A 22829-nucleotide genomic window follows, 5' to 3' on the forward strand; every position below is an offset into this window, starting at 1 on the left:
GCACAGGCTTTGCTGGATTTAAATCTTAGCTTCTGGCTGGGTGCGGTGGCTCAAGCCTGTAATCCCAGTACTTTGGGAGGCCGAGATGGGCGGATCACGAGGTCAGGAGATTGAGACCATCCTGGCTAACACGGTGAAACCCTGTCTCTACTAAAAAATACAAAAAAACTAGCTGGGTGAGGTGGCGGGCGCCTGTAGTCCCAGCTACTCGGGAGGCTGAGGCAGGAGAATGGCATAAACCCGGGAGGTGGAGCTTGCAGTGAGCTGAGATCCGGCCACTGCACTCCAGCCTGGGTGACAGAGCGAGACTCCGTCTCAAAAAAAAAAATCTTAGCTTCTTTACTTAGTAGTTTCACCACTGGGAAACCTATTTGTCCTTTCTAAGCCTCAGTTTCCTCATCTGTGAGTTGGGGGGGAATATCACACTGATTTCAGGGGACTGCACAACAACTAAGTGCAGTTGTGTGGGTCACATCTTTGGAAAACATGCCTGGCACACACTAGGATTAAATAATTAGTGGTGGTGATTATTCCAGGTTCCCCAGAACTCTCACCAGCAGCAGGGATTCAACCCCCAAGTCTAGCTCCAGCCTGGGTCCCTGTTATAGTTGTTATCAGCCCTAAGTCTAACCTGCTTGCTGGGCATCTTTACCTGAACACTCCATGGTACCTCCACCTCACTATGTCCTACACTAAGATCATGCTCTTTTCTCCCTCCCAAACCTGCTACCTTCTCCTCTTCTCTCTTCTGGTGGAAGACCACTGCTCAGTCTTCCAATCTAAAAATATTCGAGATATCCTCGGTTCCTCCCTCTCTTACCCCAGAGCCACTTGCCCAGCAGCTCTTGTTGAGTCTTCCCAAGCATTGCCTAATGTTGCCTAATATGATTTTTCTGTGTCCCCACCCAAATCTTATCTTGAGTTGTAGCTCCCATAATTCCCACATGTTGTGGGAGGGACCTGGTGGGAGATCATTGAGTTATAGGGGCAGTTCCCCCCATTCTGTTCTCATGACAGTGAACAAGTCTCACAAGAACTGATGATTTTATAAGGAGTTTCCCCTTTCATTTGGCTCTCATTCTCTCTTGCCTGCCACCATGTAAGACATGCCTTTCACCTTCTGCTGTGATTGTGAGGCCTCCCCAGCCACATGGAACTGTGAGTTCATTAAACCTCTTTTCCTTTATAAATTACCCAGTCTCAGGTATGTCTCTATCAACAGTGTGAGAACAGACTAATACATTGCCCCTTCATTTTTCTCTTCCTATGACTGCTGTGTAGTTCAGGCTCTCACCATCTGCTTCCTTCCTCTTACAAACCCCACACTCCACCCACTCTATCCTGTCTTCTACAGTGCAATCAAAGGTTAAAAAATTAAAATTTTTTAACATGCTCCATCTACAGCTACAGGCCTCCCATAGCTCCTCACTATGCAGAATAAGATGCAAACTCTTTAGTATCCTGTTGAAAGCCCTCTGCAGTGTAACCCCAATGCCCTGCCAACCTCTGTTCTCAGTCACGCCTACCTAGTACCCTACATTCCAGCCCCACAGAACGCACTCCTCTCCTTCATGTCAGGTCCCTTCATGACTCTAACATTAAACTTTGTGTTCCCACTGCCTGGAATGATCTTCCTTATATTCTCTGCCTGGAGAAAACTAACCTCTGGTATTTTTTTACTTTATCAACCATTCCCTGCTATATTCCTGTATTCCCATAGGACTTACCATCTCTGTTTTGCAATTATGTCTATGTCAGGCTCTTTATTGATATTATGAGCTTCTGCAGGGCAGGACTATGTGCTATGAACTTCTCTGTATCTTCAGTACCTACCTCCAGACATTCCCACAGTGGGTACCTACAAGATGCATAAATGAATACATCTCTTGCGTCTACTAACTGGGACCCTGGGTCTCTATTTTCCTGCGCCAGAGCTTATAACTCAGCTGTAAGAGCTTCCCTAAGTTAATGTCAATTGCCTCTGATATCTAGGAGTTCTTTAGTGGACCTCTGCTGCAGACAAATCTTACTACAGAAACTTGGAAGGGATTCTTGGGAATTCAGGTACAAACCCAGCCAGCAACATCTCTGTTTTCATCTATTTCTTGTTGCAATTTTGGTGCTGAATGAGTGAGCCTGAGAAGAAGAGGATAACCCAGGGGCTGTTACCTGTGGGTCTGGATGTCGGCTAACAATGATGGGGACTGGACCAGGATCACAGTGACTCAGGATCGTGTAGACTTCATTGAGCGTCAGGCAGTGCACAGGGGAATCACTGATTTCCACAATCTCATCCCCACACCTGTGCAAGCATCAACAAGAAGCCATCAGTAAGTGAATCAATGAGACATTTGAATACTGCCCCAGGGGCCCACTCATGGCTGGGCTGTTCGATGAGATCCAAAAATTACATGAATAAGTAGACCCTACTAGCCACCAGACCAAAACTCAGAACAGGGCACACCAAAGTAGCATATCCCACACCCCCTTACTGCACAACCACAAAGCAGCAGACGTTTCATATTTATGGGTCAATATTAACAAAAGTTCATCTGCAACTTTCCTCCTTCTTTTCACATTTAACTATGCCCATTAAAGACTGAGGGTATGGTTTAGCCAATTCAACTTAATAACCAATTCACCAGGATTTAATCCACCACATCCTCTCCTTGGGCCTCAGTGTTCCCATAAGTAGACTAGTTAGGAGGAAGGATTGGATCTAACATAGCACACACAGGATGTTGAATGTCGGACCTAACATCCCATATGTGCTAAAAGGTAGAGAAAAAATAACTCAGCAGGAGAGCAGTTGAGATTCTTGCAAAAAGAAATAAGGAGAAAAGGTAATGGCATTCATTCTAGTTGTGAGGTGGGAAGGGAGTTAATAGCAACCTAAACCTTAAAAAAAAAAAGGTAGGAAAGATGGGGTTGCGTAGATACATGGAGGATTTGTATAATCCAGTCCCCTTCCTGGTCTAGATAGGGAAATTGAGCTGCAGAGGTTGAATAGATTTCCCTGATCTAGGTCTGCTCAGGAATTGACAAACTTATTCTGCAAATGGCCAGAGATTTTTGATGTTGCATGCTTTGCCATACCGTCTGTAACGAAACTACTCAACTCTGCTGTTATATTAATAGCATGACAGCTGTGGCCATAGACGAGGCATAAACAAATGAGCATGGCTTTGTTCCAATACAATTTTATTAAAACAACAACAACCAAAAACAAAAACAAAACAAAAAACAAAAAAAACCCAAAACAATGATGGGCCCCAGTTTGCAGACCCCTGGCCTAGCTGGTCATCAGCAGGTCCAGGATTGGAAATCCAATCTCCTCAGCCTGATTCCCCTGTGCCCCCTGCTGTGTTCTGTGACTTCCTTCTGCTGAGTTCATCGTCCTTGCTAGGAGAATATTCCTTTTTACTGCTGTAACTGAAGACCATGGTCATATAGCACCAGATGCTAAGGAAAGCAGAAGCTTCCAGAACAATCCCTATCCCACTGCAGATCTGAGAAGGAGGTACTGTCTGTCTGAGGGTACTAGGACCAAGACAACCACATGGAGCCTGCAGTTATAGCCTACAAACCAGCAGAGCAGCTCAGCAAATCGCCTGCCACCCTCCTGCAGATAACAGCAAATCCTTTTCTAATTCAGAAGCTCCATCAAGACAACATCGTAAGCAGGGATGGCCTTTCCATACACTGCAATTGTAGGAAACCCTTTAAAGGGATGGCAGAACTCTCCTGATTTAGGAAAACCCAAAACCAGTGAGAGAAGATTTGCACTATACATGAATGTTAGAGTGCAAAGCATTGTAGCAAATTAAATAGGATACATTTTTAAATCAAGTTCAGACCAGTTATTGAAAAAAAATTTAGATTTGAACTTCTCTTAGAAATTATTTATAAAAAATATATCTAGAGTACCCAAAAATATTTTGTTTATGCCAGAAAGAACCTGTATTTCTACTACTCATATTTTTTCTCTCTCTCTCTCTTTTTTTTTTTCTCTTTGTGACAAGGTCTCGCTCTGTTGCCCAGGCTGGAGTGTAATGGCACGATCTTGGCTTACTGCAACCTTAGCATCCCTGGTTCAAGTGAGCCTCTTGCCTCAGCCTCCCAAGTAGCTGGGATTACAGGAATGTGCCACCACACTCGGTAATTTTTGTACGTTTAGTAGAGATGGGTTTTACCATGTTGCCCAGGTTGGTCTTGAACTCCTGAGCTCAGGCCATTCACTTGCCTCGGCCTCCCAAAGTGCTGCGATTATAGGTGTGAGCCATGGTGCCCAGCTTACTAATATTTTTGTCATTAAGCCACCATTTCCATATAGAATTCATAGATTAACCTCATCAAAGCTCCTACTTATGTCATTGTAAATTCAATATTAGTTAAATCTGAATTAAATGTGTTTTCTATGTTGGACTGGCGTTCTCTGAGACGATGTTTCTTAAGCTGTAACATGCATACACATTCATGGGGATTTTGTTAGAATGCAGGTCCTGGTTCAGCAGGTCCAGGTGGGGCGTCTGAGATTCCACATTTCTAATAAGTTCCCAGTTGATGCTGATTATGCTGGTCCAGACCACACTTTGAGGAACATGGCCCTGAGCTATGCCCAGATCATTCTCTCTTTTTTTTTTTTTTTTTTTTTGAGGCACCTGTGGGACTTTATTAGATAAGCAGACACCAGCTCCAGCCACAGGCTTGAACCCTCCCACGGGGTATGGCCTCAGACATCCCCACCAGGTTCTCTGCCTCCCGGCCCCACCCTGGGATTTCTCAGGGTCACAAATGTGTGCAGGGTCAGGGGTGTGCTGGCCACAGCGGGATGTGATATTTAGGCCACCCCACCTCGGTCTGGTCCTGGCAGGACCCACACCTGGCTCTGCTGTGGGAGCTGAGAACAAAGTCCCTGCCCACCCCACTCCTGCTAGCCCTGGGGGCTCAGTCAGCACCCATCCTCCCAGTGGCCTAGACAGGGGCTGGGGTGCAAAGCCTCACTCCCTCCCTCTAAGCCAGACTGCAAATGCATCTCCCAAGAGTGTCCTTAGGGGCAGGAAGGAAGCCTGCCCCTCCCTAGCCAGTGCCCACAACAGGAGGTGTCCTGGTGGGCAGAGTAGCCGACCTCCATCACAAGATCATTCTTTATAGCTCATCTCCAAATCAATCTCCCGACATTCTAAGGTATTTGTTCCCTGGTTGTAAGTCAGGGGTATATTCAGAAACAGAAGTGAGGACATACCGGAGACGTCCATCCAGGTGCGCCACAGATCCTGGTGACAGCGTGTGGACGAAAATGCCAGAGATGCACTGGAAGTAGGGAACGCTGCATAGACCGATGCCCAGGCCCACACCAGCCTCTGGAAGCAGAACAGGACAGGGTGGGGAGACCAGGACTGAGCTTTCCCAGGGGGCCTACCTGTCGATTGGGTGCCACAGACATGGACCCCTGGTTATTACAGCTTTCATCCCACCCGTATTCACAGAGTAGTTGCTGTGTGCAGGCACTGCTCTAGGGTCAGAACAGTGACCAAGGCAGGCAAGGAAGAGTGGGGAAAGACTAGGAAGGAAGGAGGGAAGGAGGGAGGAAGGGAAGGAGGGCACTAGATGAGAAGAGAGGACAGTATCTAAGAGTGATAAGTATTATATGGCAAGCGTATGCAGAATGTGCTGGAAAGTGATGAGGGATGGCCTACGTCAGACCTCAGAGGAGACACTAGTAGGCTAAAATGCAAGTGACAAGAGTTAGGGAGTGAAGAGATTGGGCACGCACAGCATCTCAGAAGCAGAAACAGCCAATGCAAAGACCCAAGGGCAAAAGCAAGCATGCCATGTCGTAGGACCAGAAAGGCCAGTGTGGTGGGGACACAGCCTGCATGGGGGAGCAGCACGTGACAGTGAGAGAGCGATCAAGCGCAGATTCAGTGGGGCTTTGTCAACAAGGGCATGTCAGTGAACGGGTTTATTCTCTACTGAGAGCGGATGCCATAGGAGAGCTGTGAACAAGGAAGTGACATGATCTCATTCCTATTTTTATGAACATATCTGGCTACTGTGAAGGGAAAGAACTATGGGTCATGGAGAATGGAAGCGAGAAGACCAGCTAAGAGGCCACTGTTGAGAGAGACAGTGGTGGCCTTGGACTTCACCTCTAGTGAAGAGAAATGGATGCCCATGGAATATATTTTGAAGATAGATTTGCTGATGGATGAAGTATAGAAACTTAGCAAATAAAATCAAAATAACTTGGAGATTTGTTTGGCTTGAGTAACTGGGCAGATGGTCATGTGATTTACCAAAGCAGGGAAGGTTATGGAGGACCGGGGTTGTGAGGGTAAGACTAGGGGTTCAGCTTTGCCCAAATGACATGTGCAATGTGCTGGAAGGTGAGGAATGGCTGGAAAGTGAGGAATGGCTACCTCTGGCTGCACAGGGAAGGGGGAGCTGTCAGGATATCTGGGACTATCCCAGGGACGTGTAGAGCAGATGTTTGCACAGATGAAGCCGGAACCCAGAGGAGAAAGCAGGGTGGAAGCTGAAAGTTTGAACATAGCTGCATGTAGGTGGTGTTAGGGCCGTGGGACTGGATGGGATCCCCCAGGGTATGGGAGAGGAGGGCCTGGGGCTCACCAACATAGAAACACCTGGAAAATGAGGAGCTGTCAGCAAGGAGGACCACATGGAGTGAGCACAGAGTAGGGGAAAGCCCTTTACAGTTTTCTTTCGACACGTATGATTTACAGAGCACTTTGGCAAATGCTTTCACCTTCTCATGCTGGTTCTCCCGGCAGTCCCATGAGGGAGGCCATGGCAATTGTTGGCAATCCCATTTTAAGGATGAAGAATTTGATAAAAGAGCCCTTCCTACAGCCCAGGTGTCCTGACTAGAGCAGTTTTTCAGTCTAATGGGCGTCAGAATTGCATTAGATACTTGTTTAGAATGTGGCTCCCTTGGCCTCACCTCACCCTGTTGAGCAAACACTGTAGAAGCAAAATCTCTGGGGGTAGAGTCTAAGAAGCTGCATTATATAAAATGAGCAAACAAAAATCCTCCCTAAGGTGTTTCTGATGCCAGTGATCAGCGGAAACACCACTCCGAGGCCATGCCTTTCCCATTTTATGCCTGCTCAGCGAATGCACTGAGGGAGCCCTGAATACAGCTGTTGGGACCATGCCAGCACGGACTTGTCTGCCCTAAGTCCTTATGCCAAGCATTCTGCCAGGCTTGCAGGCATACAGAGGCATCTGAGGTCTCAGGGAGCTTCTGTTCTAGCAGGAGAGCTAAGACATGCATCAGGCAAAGCTGTATGCAAGGAATTAACTATGTATGCCTCCCTTCCACTTTGACAATTTATCTCAAGCCCATCCTCTTCTCTCCAAGTCCACTACTCCCAAGCTCTGACCGAAATGGCTGCAAGTGGTTTCTAAGCCTCTACTTTTGTCACACTATGGACCATTCTCCAAGGAGAACCCTAGGAGACATTTTTAAAAGAATAAGCTGTGTTACTCCCCTGCTTAGAAATCTTTGAAGGATTTCCAACTCCATTTAGAAGAGAATCGAGCTGCAAAGCCCCACAGGGTCTCTCTGCCTCTGCCAAGTACCCTGATGTCAGCTCTCACGCTGCCCAACTAGCTCCAGCCATGCTGGCCTTCATTCTGCTCCTAGAAGACATGCTGGCCCCTGTGCTGCAGGCCAACTCTCTGCCTTGCTGCCTCCTCTTTATCCTCCAGGTCTCAGCTTGGTTGCATTTAGGCAGAGGGCTCCAAGCCCTCTGGAGTCAGCAGCCCACCTGGGGTGGCAAAGGGAATGGCTGTCTGTCCCTGAATGTCAGAGGTAGAAAGGACCTCAATTTTCTGCCACAGGTAGGGAAACAGAGGCCCAGAGAAAGGCAGGTGGCCTGCCCAGGGTGTCTTAGTATACTTACTGCTGAGCTACCACTCCTGGCCCATTGTTTCTCTCTCTCTCTCTCTCTCTCTCTCTCTCTCTCTCTCTCTGGGTATTTTTGTGTTTGAGTTTTTGTTTGCTTTGTTTTGTTTTATTTAAACCACTGACCCAGAACACATTGACTAGGTTCGAATGGTATGTCTTGAGCTTCTATAAACAGAAGACTAGACCTGGCTCCAAGCAATAGCCATAAAATGTGCTAAAAGACAACATTCTGCCCTGCCTCTGGACTGATTCCAAGTGAGGAAAGCCTGGGAGACTCAGCCAGTGCTGGGAGACCCAGGCAGGGGATGCAGCTCCAACACTCTTACCTTTCTGCAGAGAAACCTCCACCATGATTCTGTAATTGGGCTTGGCAGTGCTGATGGGAGCTGAGGGGCTTTCCAAGGAGAAGGAGCTGCTGTCCTTGGTGATACAAGTGCTGGAGCTCAGGGAGCGGCACAGTGGGGGAGACAGGTGGCTGCACAGGGAAGGGGGCGCCATCAGGCGGGTTCTCACAGTGAGGGTGAGGAGCCCCTTTTTAGCTTGCTGAAAGGAAAGAGAGAGGGCTACAACACCCAGCAGCAATGCAGGGTGAGATGAAGAAATACTGTTTAAGGAAACACAGTTCTGTGTGTGTGTGTATGTGTATGAAATATAAATGTGTGCATGTATTCATACATGTTACAAATTAAATTATGACATATTTGTATATATACACACAACTACTACATATATCTACATATGCCAGATAGATGGATGGATGAATAGATAGATAGATGGAAGGATAGACAGATGGACGAATAGATAGCTAGATGGAAGGATAGATGGATGGATAGATAGATGGATGAATAGAGATAGATAGATAGATAGATAATAGATGGATGGCTAGATAGATGGATGAATAGATAGAGATAGATAGACAGACAGACAGACAGATAGATAGGTAGATAGATAATAGATAGATGGAAGGATAGATGGATGAATAGATGGATGGATAGATAGATGGATGAATAGATAGATGGAAGGATAGATAGATGTATGAATAGATGGATGGATAGACAGATGAATAGATAGATAGATGGAAAGATAGATGGATGAATAGATAGATAGATGGAAGGATGAATAGATGGAAGGATAGATAGACAGATGAATAGATAGACAGATGGAAGGATAGATAGATGGATGAGTGGATGGATGGATAGATAGATGGATGAATAGACAGATAGATGGAAGGATAGATAGATGGATGAAGAGATGGATGGATAGATAGATGGAAAAATAGACAGATGGAAGGATAGATAGATGGATGAATAGACAGAGATAGATAGATAGATATATAGATAGATAGATAGATAGATAGATAGATAGATAGATAGATAGATAATGGATGGATAGAGTCGTGAATTGAACTAACTAAATGGAGACATAAAAATATCTTTTAGCAATTATCTTACAAACTTAAAACAGATTTGTAACTATACCATGATAAATACACGGAGTGTTTTAAAACAATTGTATAAATAGTAAAGGGTTTTAAAATCCCCCACAACAATCCCGATCACACTATGATTTCCGACTCAGGTCTTCTTTTAACCCTGTGCCAAGACCCACATCAGTGAGGTGCCTCATGTGAAGGGCCCCACAGTTTGAATTTGGAGGTTTGGACGCTGAGAGCTTGGTTTCTTTGCCTGAAGACCCCAGAGTTTGGTCACGTGTTGATAAGAAATGGTCACCTTGAATTTCTGCAAAGCATCCTGATGTGTTAGTCCAGCCATTGATTCACCATTGAGCTCCAGAATTTCATCACCTGTTGAGAGAGAGAAAGTGTAGCTAAGAAGAGTGTTGCCCAATCAAAGGGCATTATCATTACTGTGAACTCTAGTCTCCCCACCTGCCCAGCTCTTTGTATGATGCACGAAGCTCTGGAAGAACATTGTCTCATTTGGTGCTCTCCCCTTACAAGGCAGGCAGGGCAGCAACATGGGCCTTCTCTGGCATCCCCTCTCTTCCAGGGTGAAACCTAGGGCTCTTAGTCAGGCACACAAGTCCTGGTTGGATATGGTCCTTGCCCACCTCTTTGCTTCATCTCCTTCCTCCTTGCCTCCCTGACCCTCACACCATTTGCTCCCATGCAGCATTTTCTGATGCAACGCGACCTGCATTTTCCACAATGGTCTGTGCAGTTAAATGCTTGTCCATGCCATTTTTCTCAAATAAAATGTACTTCCACTTTCTCCTCCTATCCCTTCTTAATCTTTAGGCCCTGCTACCTTTAGCTCCTTTGTACATTCATGTCACACTGTACCTACTGCACTTGTCACCCTGGGTGGTGATCAATGGCCTGTACCCTAAGTCACTCCCTGGCCAGGCTGGCAGCTTGTTGGGGACAAGGATTTTGTCTTATTAGATGATATATCCCCAGGACCAATGCTGGATGAGGACTACAGATTGCTCAGTGGATGTGGTTTGGATATGATTTTCCAGAATGCAATGAAGACCCCATTTTACAATATAGAAAAGTGAACTCAGAGAAGTCCCAAATCACATGGTAAAAAAAAAAAAAAAAAAAAAAAAAAATAGGACTTGGATCTTTTGACTGCAAGTCCTTTTTTCACAACAGTATACTTGTAGGAGAATCATTCTTCCTGTAACCAAAAATCCATCTCTATGTGAATAGAAAACCACTTTCTCCCTTTCTTTCAATCTGTTCAATAAACAAACAAGGAGCACTTTCTCTGAATTCAACATTGTGCCAAGCAACTCAGATATAAATACTATGTTTACACTGACTTCTGGGCCTGGTCATTACTGATGAATCTGCTGTCACCTAATCATGGTTCCATTGTATATAATCCATCCTTTTTCTCTGGTTTCTTTTAAGGTTTCTTTTTCTAGCTGGGCGCTGTGGCTCACACCTGTAATCCCCAGCACTTTGTGAGGCTGAGATGGTGGCACCCCAGGCAACATGGCAAAACCCTGTCTCTACAAAACATACAAAAATTAGCTTAATGTGGTGGCATGCACCTGTAGTCCCAGCTACTTCAGAGGCTGAGGTGGGGGAATCACTTGAGCCTGGGAGATCAAGGCTGCAGTGAGCTGTGATTGCACTACTGCACTCCAGCCTGGGCTACAGGGTGAGATCCTGTCTCAAAAAAAGAAAAAAAGAGAAAGAAAGATTTATTTTTCCTTTGTCTTTGATATTCTGCAGTTTTACCATGATGCACTAGAAAGGAAACATTTTGTGTTTCCTCAAGCAGAAATATCATGCCTTAAGTCAGTTCTTGAAAATTATAAGCCACTATCATTTTGCATATTATCTCTCCCCTTTCACTCTATTCTTTCTAAAATTCCTATTAAATGTATTTTGGACCCTTTCAACCCATTCTCCATATTTCTTTAGTGCTCATCTTTTTCTTCTTTGATCTGTGTGGCCTACTGGATAATTTCCAATTCACTAATTCTCCTTACAGCTGCATCTAATCTTCTGTTTAAGCCATCCATTGAGTTATTTATTGAAATGATTGCTTTTTTTGCTCATTTCCAAAAGTTATTTTTTTCACTTCCACTTATCTTTTTTACTGTGTTCTGGTCTTATCTTACAGTTTATATTCCTTTTTTATTTTTTTTAAATGATTTTAAACATAGAAATTCTATAGTCTCTTTTAGATTGTTCTGTAATCTTAAGTTGCTAAGAGCTAACACTCCTCTTTGTTATTTCTGCTGACTTTCCTCAACAGTGGACATTTCCTGATGTATTATAGTATGTAATCTTTGTAAACTCATTTTCAGGATATTCTGTTTTTCTACGGGATTCCCATATACCCCAGGTCACTGCCAGTTTTTCCTTTATTTCCAGTTGGCACCCCAAGGTTTTCACTGGTTTAGGGCTAGTTTTCATGTTAATTTCTTACCTTGGCATTACCTTTGCTTTACAGGAACTATAAATGTAACCCGCATGCCTACATATGACACAATTTTGATATTCACTTTTTGGTGAGAGATGTTTTTTGCCCATTGAGGAGCCATGGGTAAAGTTAAGTTTCCTTGTTGCTCCCCTGGGGTCTGTTGACTTTATTGAGGGGAAACTCTTTCATTATCAAGGCTGTATGCAGGTTCTCAGAGCTTCACATGGACCCAAGGCTCTGTCACCTCTGCCCATGTGGGCATTCAAATCTGAGCTCCAGCCCTTAAGGTCTATAAGCATCCAGCAGCCCTCCCAGCCACATCATCAACCCCTGAGTTTGCCATTCTTAGATTTAAAGTTGTTTCTTTGTTTCTTAGCAGCTCAGCATTTCCGTGTCTTTATTTTGATTTTGGATGTGCTATATTATTTCACAAGTCTACGTATTGGAAACAGAGGCTGGAGGCAGGGCGGGGAGAGTATTCAAATCAGTTCCATCTCTTAGATTGCTGGAACCAAAGTGAAAAATAAAAGGAACCAGTCCTTGTCATTGTGAGACTCCAAGTCTGGGAAGGAAAATAGATACATTTAAAACATCAAAATATAATTACATGTGTGCTGAAGGAAGGATAGACAACAAAAATTCAGAATGTCCATTCTTAATTACCTAAGGGGCTGGACTTCTCTTTAAGTTATTAGAATGTCCCTCTTACTGGGGCCACACAGCCCAGCTCTGGGCTTTTTGGAATGTCCTCTCCTTATTTGGCTATATCTGGTAAAAGCTGGTTGATTAGGTTTTGTCAAATAAATCTTACACAATGGTTTCTTGGAAGGGGAATAAAAGTAAAACATTAGTAGCCTTGATCTGTACACAAAACTTTTGTTACAACTAATATATTTGCCCTGAATTCAAGATTCAAATATTTACTTTTAAAAGAAGTTACAAAAGACGATTTGTTCAATGTTTGAGGCTAGAATCAGGGATCGTACACTAGCTAAGAGTCTTGACTCATTGAAATCTTCAATTTTTATGATTGCTGTTAACTAAGGGAGGCAAATGCTCAGAAAAAAATAAAAAGGTTGGCTCGAGCAAGCTCACATTCAGGAAAGAAAACAAAACACAATATTCTCTTTTCTTGCCACTTCAACCCTTCCCCCACCCTTTGTTTAAACACAGAAAAGTACAAAAGATAATAAAACACACAATGGCACGCTCTCCCAGTTCTGATCCCACTGTTCTTTTTTCCTTTCTTTGACATGTACTCTCCACCACCCTCTTGATTTAGCTATTCCCCTAGAACTGCATCTGGGCCCTGCCCTCCCCTCCCCCCGCCCCACATCTGCTTGGTAACTTCAGCTGTTTTTCTCACGTCCATGTTCCCCAAATGTCTGCACTCACTTCTGTCTCCCGGAACGGAGAGAACGGATGTCATTCCCCTGTTGGAGAGTGCCACCTAGTGGTCATCCAGGGACATCGCTCTCCCTTCTGCCACTCAAACCTACACATCTGGTTTGCCTTCCTTTTCCTCCTCCTCCTCCAGTGCCTCTTCCTCTACGTAAGGCAATGTATTTCTCTAGTTTACTAAGACCAGAAACCTTCCAGTTCTCTCTGACCCGACCCGCCCTTTGCGACCTCTGCTCAGGTGCTGTCACTTCTCTCATCTGCTCCCTTCTCCTCCCAGGGTTACTGCCTCTGGGCAGTCCTTGGAGCTGGAGCCTGGGGCTCACAATGGCCCACTTCACCCTACATTCTGCTTCCTGAAGCCTCTGAAAACCCTGGTCACAGTCCCTCCCATAGTATAAAAGCCTTCAGAGGCTCGCCATTGCCCACACCCTAAAATCTGTGTGTGTAATTCTGCATAGTGCTGGGGTTGGTAAACATTTTCTGCAAAGACCCTGGTAGTAAAGGTTTTAATCTTTGTGAGCTGCAACCACTCCACACTATGCTGTAAAATGAAAGCAGCCCTGGATGACGGGTATGTGGATGAGTGTGCTCGAGTCCCCAGAAAGCTTTTTTATGGATACTAAAATTTGGATTTCATTTCGTTTCATTTTCACATATCATGAAAGAATCAAAAACACTTTTAAATGTTCAACCATTTAGAAATGTAAAAACCTTTCTTTGTTCATGAGATATTGAAAACACTGTAGTGTGCCTACCCTGCCCTAAGCTAGTTAGATGATTAAAGGTGGTTAGGCTCCCAGCATAGCTTACAAAAACCGAACTGACAGAGAAGAGTGAAAATGCTGTGAAGTGACTTCTCTTCAGACCTCTGGTGTATGACCCAGTCCTTGGCCTGCGGTGGGTACTCTCTGCCCTGTGACTTCCAGCCCCTGAACTTTGCCTCCTGAGTTGAAACCTGGCGATCTCTGTGGGCCAAACCTGTTGCTCAATAATCCATGCATGACTTTAGGGTGGAGTTGGGGGTGGGGAGGAACCTGACTCTCTAGGACAAGAAGACTGGCAGCTCTGTTTCCCTGGCCCCTCACTCCCAGGATGGCTGAGGCTTCTGTACTGTGAGGATATGAAAGAGTTGAGAGGGGGTGGGTCGATGGGAGAAGGGTGGGTGGGGAGTGGAAGAGAGGGTCCCTGGCTGGCAGATCATGAGCTCTTCAAAGCAGGAATCATGCCTGATTGTTTCTCTCTCTATTCCTAGAGCCTAGAATTCAGTAGGCTCCTAGCAAATGTTTATCAGACTCATCTGTTACAAGGGTTGAAAGCATTGAACCTGGTTTCCCTATGGTTGTGGGTTAGGAAGGACAGAAGAATGAAGGAGAGGGGGTGTTAATGGATCCCAACAACTGAGACAGGATCTTGGATGGAAAGGGAAAGACAGCTGAGAGAATGGGTGAGAGGAGGGGAGGGTCAGAAACAGACCCCTCAGACTTCAGTCCTACCCAGGCTGGCACCACAACCAGCTAAGGGGTAATGGTGCCAGGTAACATGTGCAAACATACACAACCAACCTGCCAGTCATAATGAAGACTCCCTCGGGGGAGCTGTGTCCCCTCTGCCTGCAGACCCCAGAATCCATGCCGGCCGTATCCTGACAGCTCAAGACACATTTTGCTTTCCCAACATCTTCTATGGCCCTAGCAGTTCTGGATTCTGCTTCTGTTTCCTCCACCATGGTCTGAAAAGGGCTGGGAAGCCTACCTTCCTGTAGCCTTCCATCGGCTGCTGCTGCTCCCCCTGCAAAAATGGTTTTGACGTAAATCCCAATGGGGCCATAAATGCTGTCTTTTCCCCCAACGATGCTGAAGCCCAGACCCTGGGGAAAGAAGAGAAGGTCTGATTTAGGGGTAGTAGTCCATGCTTCTCACTGGGCTGATGCTTTCTGAGGGCCTGCCTCAGCCCTGAACAAAGGGATTGGGAAGGAGAGAAGGTACCTTTGGTTTCAAAGGTCTCAGGACTTAACAACAACAACAAAAATAGCAAGAGCAGTGGCATGAAGGCCAGCCTGGGCTGGGTAGTGTCTGGAGCTTTTGTGGGAGTCTGATGCTCCCCACACAGAGGGAGGCTGGATGGAGACCAGCACCCTGGCTCTGTCCCTCCAGTTGGCAATCCTGGGCCAATCACTTTCTGCTTCTGAGCCTCAATTTCCCTCCTTTTAAAATAATGATGATATTACCTAACTCACAGTGTTGTGTTTGAAAGTAAAATACCTAGCAACAATCATAAAAATATCAACAATAGTAATAATAGTAGCAGCTTTACAACGGTATCCCTTCACCCACCAAAGGCCTCCTCAATCCCCTTCTCACGGACATCCCTCCAATCATGTGCTCTCTCTCCTGCACCTGCTCTATCTGCCATTGTCCTAGGTGATTCCCATGAGCTAACAAACATATGCTGGGATTGTGCAGGTGACTCTGGGAGGAGAAACTCATAGCTCAGCAGATAGTCCCAGCTGGGGAGAAGCCAGGAGGCAGTAGAGAGAAGACCAGACAGGAAGAAGTCCAGGGAAAGGTTGAGTGAGGTCTACAGCAGGAAGAGAAGGGAGGGTGGGCACAGCTTCCCCTGCAAATCTGCCAGTGAGTTCACAGAACAGCCTGGCAGACCTGAAAAGCAGCATAGGAAATGCATATGACTTGCTCAATTTTTTTGAGGACTAAGGCACCCCATGCTGCCCTTGAGGGCATAGCTTGAGTCTACTAAGCAGCTTTCTAGACTATAAGCTCTCTGAAGACAGTAAATGCGTCTTATTTCTGTGTCTGGCATCAGGCCGGCACTCAAGAAGCACGTATTATAGGATAAAGGCATAACTGCCACCTGGAGGCCAGGTTTTGGGGTCCAACCTACAAGCACACCAGGCAGTGGCAGGTAGCTTGGCTCCTAGACAGACCCTTTAAAGTGATGGCCTCTGCTGTAACAGGCCCATTGCTCATGGGCAATTTACTCTAGGAGTAAATTAGGAGCTGATTAGGAACATCAACCCGTGCCACAGAGACAGCAGGCTGTCCGCCATCTTCTTGACACTGTAGGGTGTCAGTGGGAGAGCCGTGGGGATGTGCAGCTGTTCTAAGCCTCTGGTGAAGGTGGTGTGTGTTCCAGGATGGGCAGGACAAATGGTGTCCGGGAGTAGCACAGGTTTAGGAAATGGTGAGGTAGGAGCCACTTCAGGGCTCCTCTATGGGCCCCTAGCCTCGTCCTGCCTGAGACAGCTGCTGTAGACTCAAAGTCTCACCCACCCTGGGGACCCAGGATGGCATCATGGTTAAGAGCAAGGCCCAGGCGTCAGGCAGCCTGGGGTCATTGCCTTGGTTCATCTGCTCACTAACCAAGTAAACTTGGACGAGCCCTGCAATCTCCCAGGTCCTCCATCTCCATATCAATATACAAAATATACACATAGATATTCATTAGAGATAGCGTCTCCCTCTGCTGCCCAGACTGGAGTGCAGTGGCTGTATCACAGCTCACTGTGGCCTCGAATTCCTGGACTCAAGCAATCCTCTCACCTCAGCCTCCTGGGCAGCTGGGACTAGAGGCATGTGCCACCACACTGGGTTAATTTTTATTTTATTTTATTTTATGTTATTTTATTTTATTTATTTTACTTTATTTTATTTTTGTAGAGACAGGATCTTACTCTATTACCCAGGCTGGTCTCCAACTCCAGGACTCAAACGGAAGGCCTCCCAAAGTGCTGGGACTACAGGCGTGAGCCAGTGCACCCGGCTGCACGTCTATAAAAGGAGATAATAGGAGGGTTGTTGTGGGGATTAAAGGAGTTACCGTTGCAAAGCCCACAGCACAATGCCCGGGTTTTGGTGGTTGGTTTTATTGTGTGATTTGCTTTTGACTCTACTTCAAGCACTTGCTGATTCTTCTGGCTCTAAATCCTCCTCCCCCTGCTTCACTGCTACTTGTCATCCTGTTAGTGACAAGATCTTGGGGTGTAGGTTGTATCACCAGATAGTGGGAAGCCTGCTTTATTTCTGAGCTTATCATCCCTGCTCTGTACATGAGGATTTCTATATCAAATGATTCATCTTCTTCCATCCCCCAGCCTCATAAATATTACTCATTGAATGCACATTTTGTGCACACCAAGATAACTTAAACCATTTTTGGTCATCTTTGCATGAGTTTTGGTGGCCTTTACCATTTCACCTTCTTTTGGGCACTGCAAACAATTTAAAAGTCAATTTTTAAAAAATTACTTCTATCTAAATTCAAGGGGAAAAAGCATTGTGATTTACTAATCAGAAAATGGGGTCGTTCAGAGAAAGTCAGCATAGAAGACAGCTACTCCCTTGTGATGAGAGGAGCATTCATCCCAGCATCTCTCATGTCTGTCTTCTCTTTTATTTCCTGCTAAGCTCCCAGGAGACAGAAGGAACAGGAGATGGAGGGAAAGAGGACTGGAGGTGTGTGGTGGTGCCCCTCCCTCTGGACAGACCGTAAGTAGCAATTAGGTCCTCCCCTCATACCACACAAAAAAATATATTATATAAAGAAACCGCCCTTTCATTATTTTAGCACCTGGGCTGCTCGGGCTGGCCTGAGAACTTCGCAGTCAACCTCAAGCACAAGGTAGCATGTTCTGGGAGCAGTGCAAACATGTGTACACCCCCTACCTCACCACTACCACCAATGCTTTCGGATCCCCTTTGGACATATCTCAATTGTGAAGCAGAGATCAGTATGATGCTTCATCATCTTGAGAGAGGTAGAGTTAGTTCTGACTCTTCTGGAGGCTCCAATTGACAGCCAAAAGCACTATCAACCACTGAATTTTCCACATGTAGTAGGTAGCATATGTTTTTATAAATTAATATATGGGTCCCTGCTTTATTATGCCAACATCTGAATGGCAGAGGCAAACTCAGGATCCAGAAATCTATGTAAACAATTTGGATTTATGTATCAGATAAAATTAAGTCTTGGAAACTTGTGCCAGGAATGAATTAGAGAACAAACTTTGAAAGTGCTAGGGCAGCTGGCAGGGACTGGCATCCTTTACAAGAAAATGATCACTTTGTCTAATTAGAAAAATGTGTGCTGCTTGAACTCAGCCAGTTGTGAGTTTTGAAAGACTAGCCGCTCTGTGTTTGTCTCTTCTGATGTGCCAGGACACCCCAGTAGTCCTATTCCCATCCTTTCCTGGACACAGCATCTCCTTGGAGACTGGTGCCACTCCCCAGGACTTCTTGTTTGGCCACAATGCCTTCTCACCTTAGCCTGGCCCTTCATCAGCACGATGTTGGAGATGACTGAAGCCTGGAGGCCCCCAGATGGCTGCACAAGCTGAGCTGTGCTCAGGGACCGTGTTGGCCTTGAAGTTCCCTGCAACAAGGAACCAGAGTGGGCAGAAGATTAGCCACATAGTACAGTAGCACCCACCTCACCAGGAAGGGGAAAAGCCCAGCCAAGGAGAGGAACCAAGTCCTCTTTCTTCTAAGGCAGGCAGCATAATGACCAAAATGTGGTTAGTGGGGTATGGGCAGGATTCTGGTGGCGAGGAACTTCCTTGGTTCTAGGAGCCTGTTTTGCTGAGCCTAATGTAGATGAGCAGCCAAAAGGCTCACCAAGGTTTGTCAAGGAAGTAGGCCCAGGTTAATGTCACAGAACACGCTGCCTTCAGGACAAGTCCTCATAACTGATGTCTCAGGCAGAATCTGGGAAGCCAGTTACCAAGAATGCCCTGAGACTATGTTCAATCCAAGACACATTTACTGAGAACTCCCCTTGTGCCAGGCAGAAGGTGGTGGGCAAGGGGGCAGAACCCAAAGACTTCAAAACTCAGAATGTAATTTTGGGGTAGGCAGACAGGCGGTTAACTATTTGAGAAGCAGAGCTTCAATTCTTTTCAACACAGCCTTCCAGGCAGCTACTACTGACTGATATTTAGCCCATCCCTGCCGGCCAGGTAAGCTTCCTGTTCCCAAGGACCTGGATCCTAGTGCATGAGGCAGCAAAGACAGGAGGCAGCTTCCCCCAGGAAGTACCCGCTGGTCCAATCCTCAGGGACCCAGCGCTGGCTGCAGATATTGGAGGGCTCCAGTATACTCCTGTATGACCCCAGATGTGCAGAAAACCAGGGACTGGGAAAGTTCTCAGCTCAGGGTGGCACCAGGGAACCATCTTCTTCTAACACTGGGACACCACACTCCCAGTTTGGGAATGAAAAACATATTGTCTCAAGGAAAGGAAGGCAAGAGAGAAATGAAATTCACTGAGCATCTATTATGTACCATGCAGGGAAACATTGTTCTACCATGGAGCCCCGCTTGGGAGAGTCAGTGGGTGAGATGAAATGCTAACATAAATGACACTCACAAGACAGGCTGCGCGAGCACTGTGAGAGGAGTGCAGCTGCCTCCTGATGGGCATTTGGGAAAATGTGAAGTCCATGCCTTTGGAGGGATCAGGAACGTTCCCAGGAGAAAGGGAACCTTAGGAAGATTTTTGAAGGCTGGGGCAGTTTCTAGGGATCATCAGAGAAGGAGGGGTGAGATGCTACAGACAGAGGGCGCTGTGTGACCAAAAGTGGCAGCGTGCAGCACAGCGTGCTTTGGCTGGGGCTGAAAGGCAAGCTGCGGGGGACGTGTATAGGGTACACTGTGCTTTATACCTGCTTAGCTCTCTGCCTGCAAGCTGACACCTGTAGTGGGAAGGTCATGGACTGAGGAGCACACAGGGCAGTTTAAATTCTGGTCCCACAGGTTTTAAGATGCATAAATTCAGCTGCTCACCTTGCCAAGCCTCAGTGTCCTACTATAAAATGGGGCCAACAACATATTCCTTTCTAAGCTTGTTTTAAGAATTAGCAGCAATGTTGGCAAAGCAAGTCACTGTATTACAGGAGTGAAAAGCCTCTTTGCACGGGCTTCAGAGTCGTAAAGATCAGACTTGAAGTCCCAGCCCTGTTTTTCCTCAACAATGTGAACGTACATAAATCCCTTAACTTGTCCAAGCTGTAGCTCCCTCTTCTACTTCTTAGTAGTATGTGCAGATGAAATAAAGCGATCCACGCAAAGCCATAGTTCAGGGTCCCCCCACGTGCCGTGTTCTCTACGTGTCAGCTCTTAATAGCACACACGTGGCAGCAGTTGCAAGTGCCTGGCACAAGGGGGCGCTCAATGGATGACCATTTCTAACGCGGTTCTCGGCCCAGAGATGGTTGTGCCTTCCTGTAGCTACCAAGCCAGACCCTCTCCTCTGTAGTTCTGCGGACAGAAAATTACTGGGAAGGCCTCTTCAGCCACTGTTAATGTTGGGCCCCTCCCTTCTCCCCGTCTTCTCCGAGTTTCCCTCCTTGTATTCTTACCGCAGCTTTTCCTGCTGGACAGTCCAGTTGTTGAGAGAGGGACTTCCTGTTACTACAGAGAGAATAAGGCTGCCTGTCTGTCGACGCTGCAGATTTCTTGGTCATTGGAAAATCAATTTCTCTTGTGCAATAGGGATTAACACCTAAACCAGAAATGGAAAAACAGCAAGAAGTCATTTGTGCTCTCAAAATGCAAAGTTCAACTGAGAACAATATCAGCCCCCACCAACTGCCAGCCCCTCATTAGCCAGGGGCCAGTGTGACTGTAAACCACTTAGCACCCTGTGCCAGGTGCGTGGTGGGGAGAGGTGGCCATGGAAGACATGAGCAACATTTTCATGATCTCCACGCATGCTGTCCGTACTGCAGGGTACAGACAGAACTCTCACTTCCATTTACCTCCATTCAATGCAACGAGAGTTGACAGGCATCTCCTGCAAGTCAATCAGTGTGCTGAGCTCTCAGAAACCACAATGCTGCATCAGATCCAGGCCCCGATGTTTTCAATCCCAACCAAGGAGAGAAAGGAGGAAAACACAAAGGTTTCCCAGGACAGGAACAAACAGGCGAGACCCGGCAGGAACAGGGGCAGGGGCGATCCTATCTGACTGCCTCTTACACAGGCACTCACACACAAGGATACACACACGGAGACAACTCTTGATTCTTTGGATATCTGCAAAAATGCAAAGCGGCAGGCTTCCTCTACTTTGTGGAAACCACAGACTTCCTTTCATCCAACCAGGAACTCTACCCTAATTCTCTACCCTACCACATCCAGCTGGGAAAACCTTCACAGATGATCTAATTTAATCTGTCATTGTCTACAACAGTGCTTCCCAACTGAAATATGCCAGCCACCTATGTAATTAAAAAATTTTCTAGTAGCCACATTTAAAAAGTGAAACAGGAGAGATTAATTTTAATAATATATTTTATTTGGTCTGTTATATCTAAACTATTGTTCTTTCAACATAGAAATAATATGTAAAATTATTAGTGAGATATTTTACAACCTTTTCTTCTTGCACTTAGTCTTTGAATCCAGTGGGTCTTTGATACTTTTGGTACATCTCTGTTTGAATAAGTCACATTTCAAGTGCTCAAGACTACATGTGGCTAATGTGTTGGGCAGTTCCGCTCTAGAGGCCAGGAGAGGGGCGGGGTTTGCCAGTGTCCTGAGCGACAAGCGAGGCTTGAGTGAATGGACAGGGTTTTGTGAAAAATTCCCCTAGAGGAAAAGTTAAGATTGGTGGTAGTTCAAAGGAAACACAGGATGGAGCAGGGTTGGGTTTGCTTTTATTTTTAGGATGGGAAAGACTTAAGCTTATTTATAGGCTGAAGAGAGGAAGCCACTGGCCAGGGAAGCTTGAGAAGAAAAGAGGAGTGGCATCCCTGAGGGTGTGAGATCCCTAAAGGGGGATGAGGAAAAGAACAAAGACAAGGTGAAGAAGGGAAAGGTTTTGGTCCATCTGGGTCCGGGAGTGGCTAGGGAAATCTGACCCTGCAAGGACAGCTGCTCCCAGCAGCTGCCTCAGCTGTAGGTGACCCTCTCTGAGTAGATGGCCCTCTCTGAGCTACAGGGACCAGTTGCTCCCAGATGCTCCCCGGTGGACCAGGAGGGAGAGGAAGCCAGAGGATTCAGAAAACCACACGCTGCAAAGAGACGATTCAGAATCAAGAAAGGCGGGTGAGAGGAGAGGCTAGAGATCCTCTAGTCCTAACTCTGCTTGTGCGTTATATTTATCTGGAGTGTTTAATCCAAAGGTAGATTTCAGTGCTCCACCCAACCTATTGATCCATATCTTCATGGATCGGGTCTGGGGAAACCTGTATGTTCGTCAACCTGTGCAGGTGATGCAGGCAGCTCATCATTTGTCCTTTGGGAACCCTGCTGGAGTTACTCCTTCCTCTATCAGTGAGGAAATGGAAGCCCAGAGGGTTCCAGATCAGTGAAGAAAGAGTCTGAGGCATAACCCCAGCCTCCAGAATCCCAGTCTCCTTGCACTTCCTCCATCCACAGCAGTGCAGGAGTGACCTGTGACTTGAAGGTGAGCTGTAGTGCATGGTTTGGGTTCAGAGGGAATGAGGATGAACAAACAGGCTGCCAACTTGGAATGGTTCACAGAGCAGATCAACCTGACCTCAGAGCCACAGGAGAGCCCAGCGCAACTGCTCAGGCCACACCCAGCTCCACCTGTGTGGAGGCTCCAGTTCCCAC

At 46.2% G+C, this 22829-nt stretch overlaps 1 protein-coding gene across 5 annotated transcripts in view; it reads right to left on the reverse strand.

The window, feature by feature from the left end:
* The window catches only part of IL16 (interleukin 16), a 127559-nt gene that overhangs the window by 20384 nt on the left and 84346 nt on the right, over positions 1-22829 (reverse strand). For all 5 annotated transcript variants that reach the window (XM_017886837.1, XM_017886836.1, XM_017886838.1 and 2 more), the window contains exons 4-10: positions 20609-20751; positions 18514-18624; positions 14989-15103; positions 9664-9737; positions 8260-8476; positions 5246-5363; positions 2170-2302 (exon numbers count right to left, since the gene is read on the reverse strand). In XM_017886837.1, coding sequence (XP_017742326.1) covers positions 2170-2302; positions 5246-5363; positions 8260-8476; positions 9664-9737; positions 14989-15103; positions 18514-18624; positions 20609-20751 — 911 coding nt within the window. The remainder of the gene's footprint in view (positions 1-2169; positions 2303-5245; positions 5364-8259; positions 8477-9663; positions 9738-14988; positions 15104-18513; positions 18625-20608; positions 20752-22829) is intronic.

Source organism: Rhinopithecus bieti, unplaced genomic scaffold (assembly GCF_001698545.2).
Source record: "Rhinopithecus bieti isolate Rb0 unplaced genomic scaffold, ASM169854v2 scaffold_15087, whole genome shotgun sequence".
NCBI lineage: Eukaryota > Metazoa > Chordata > Mammalia > Primates > Cercopithecidae > Rhinopithecus > Rhinopithecus bieti.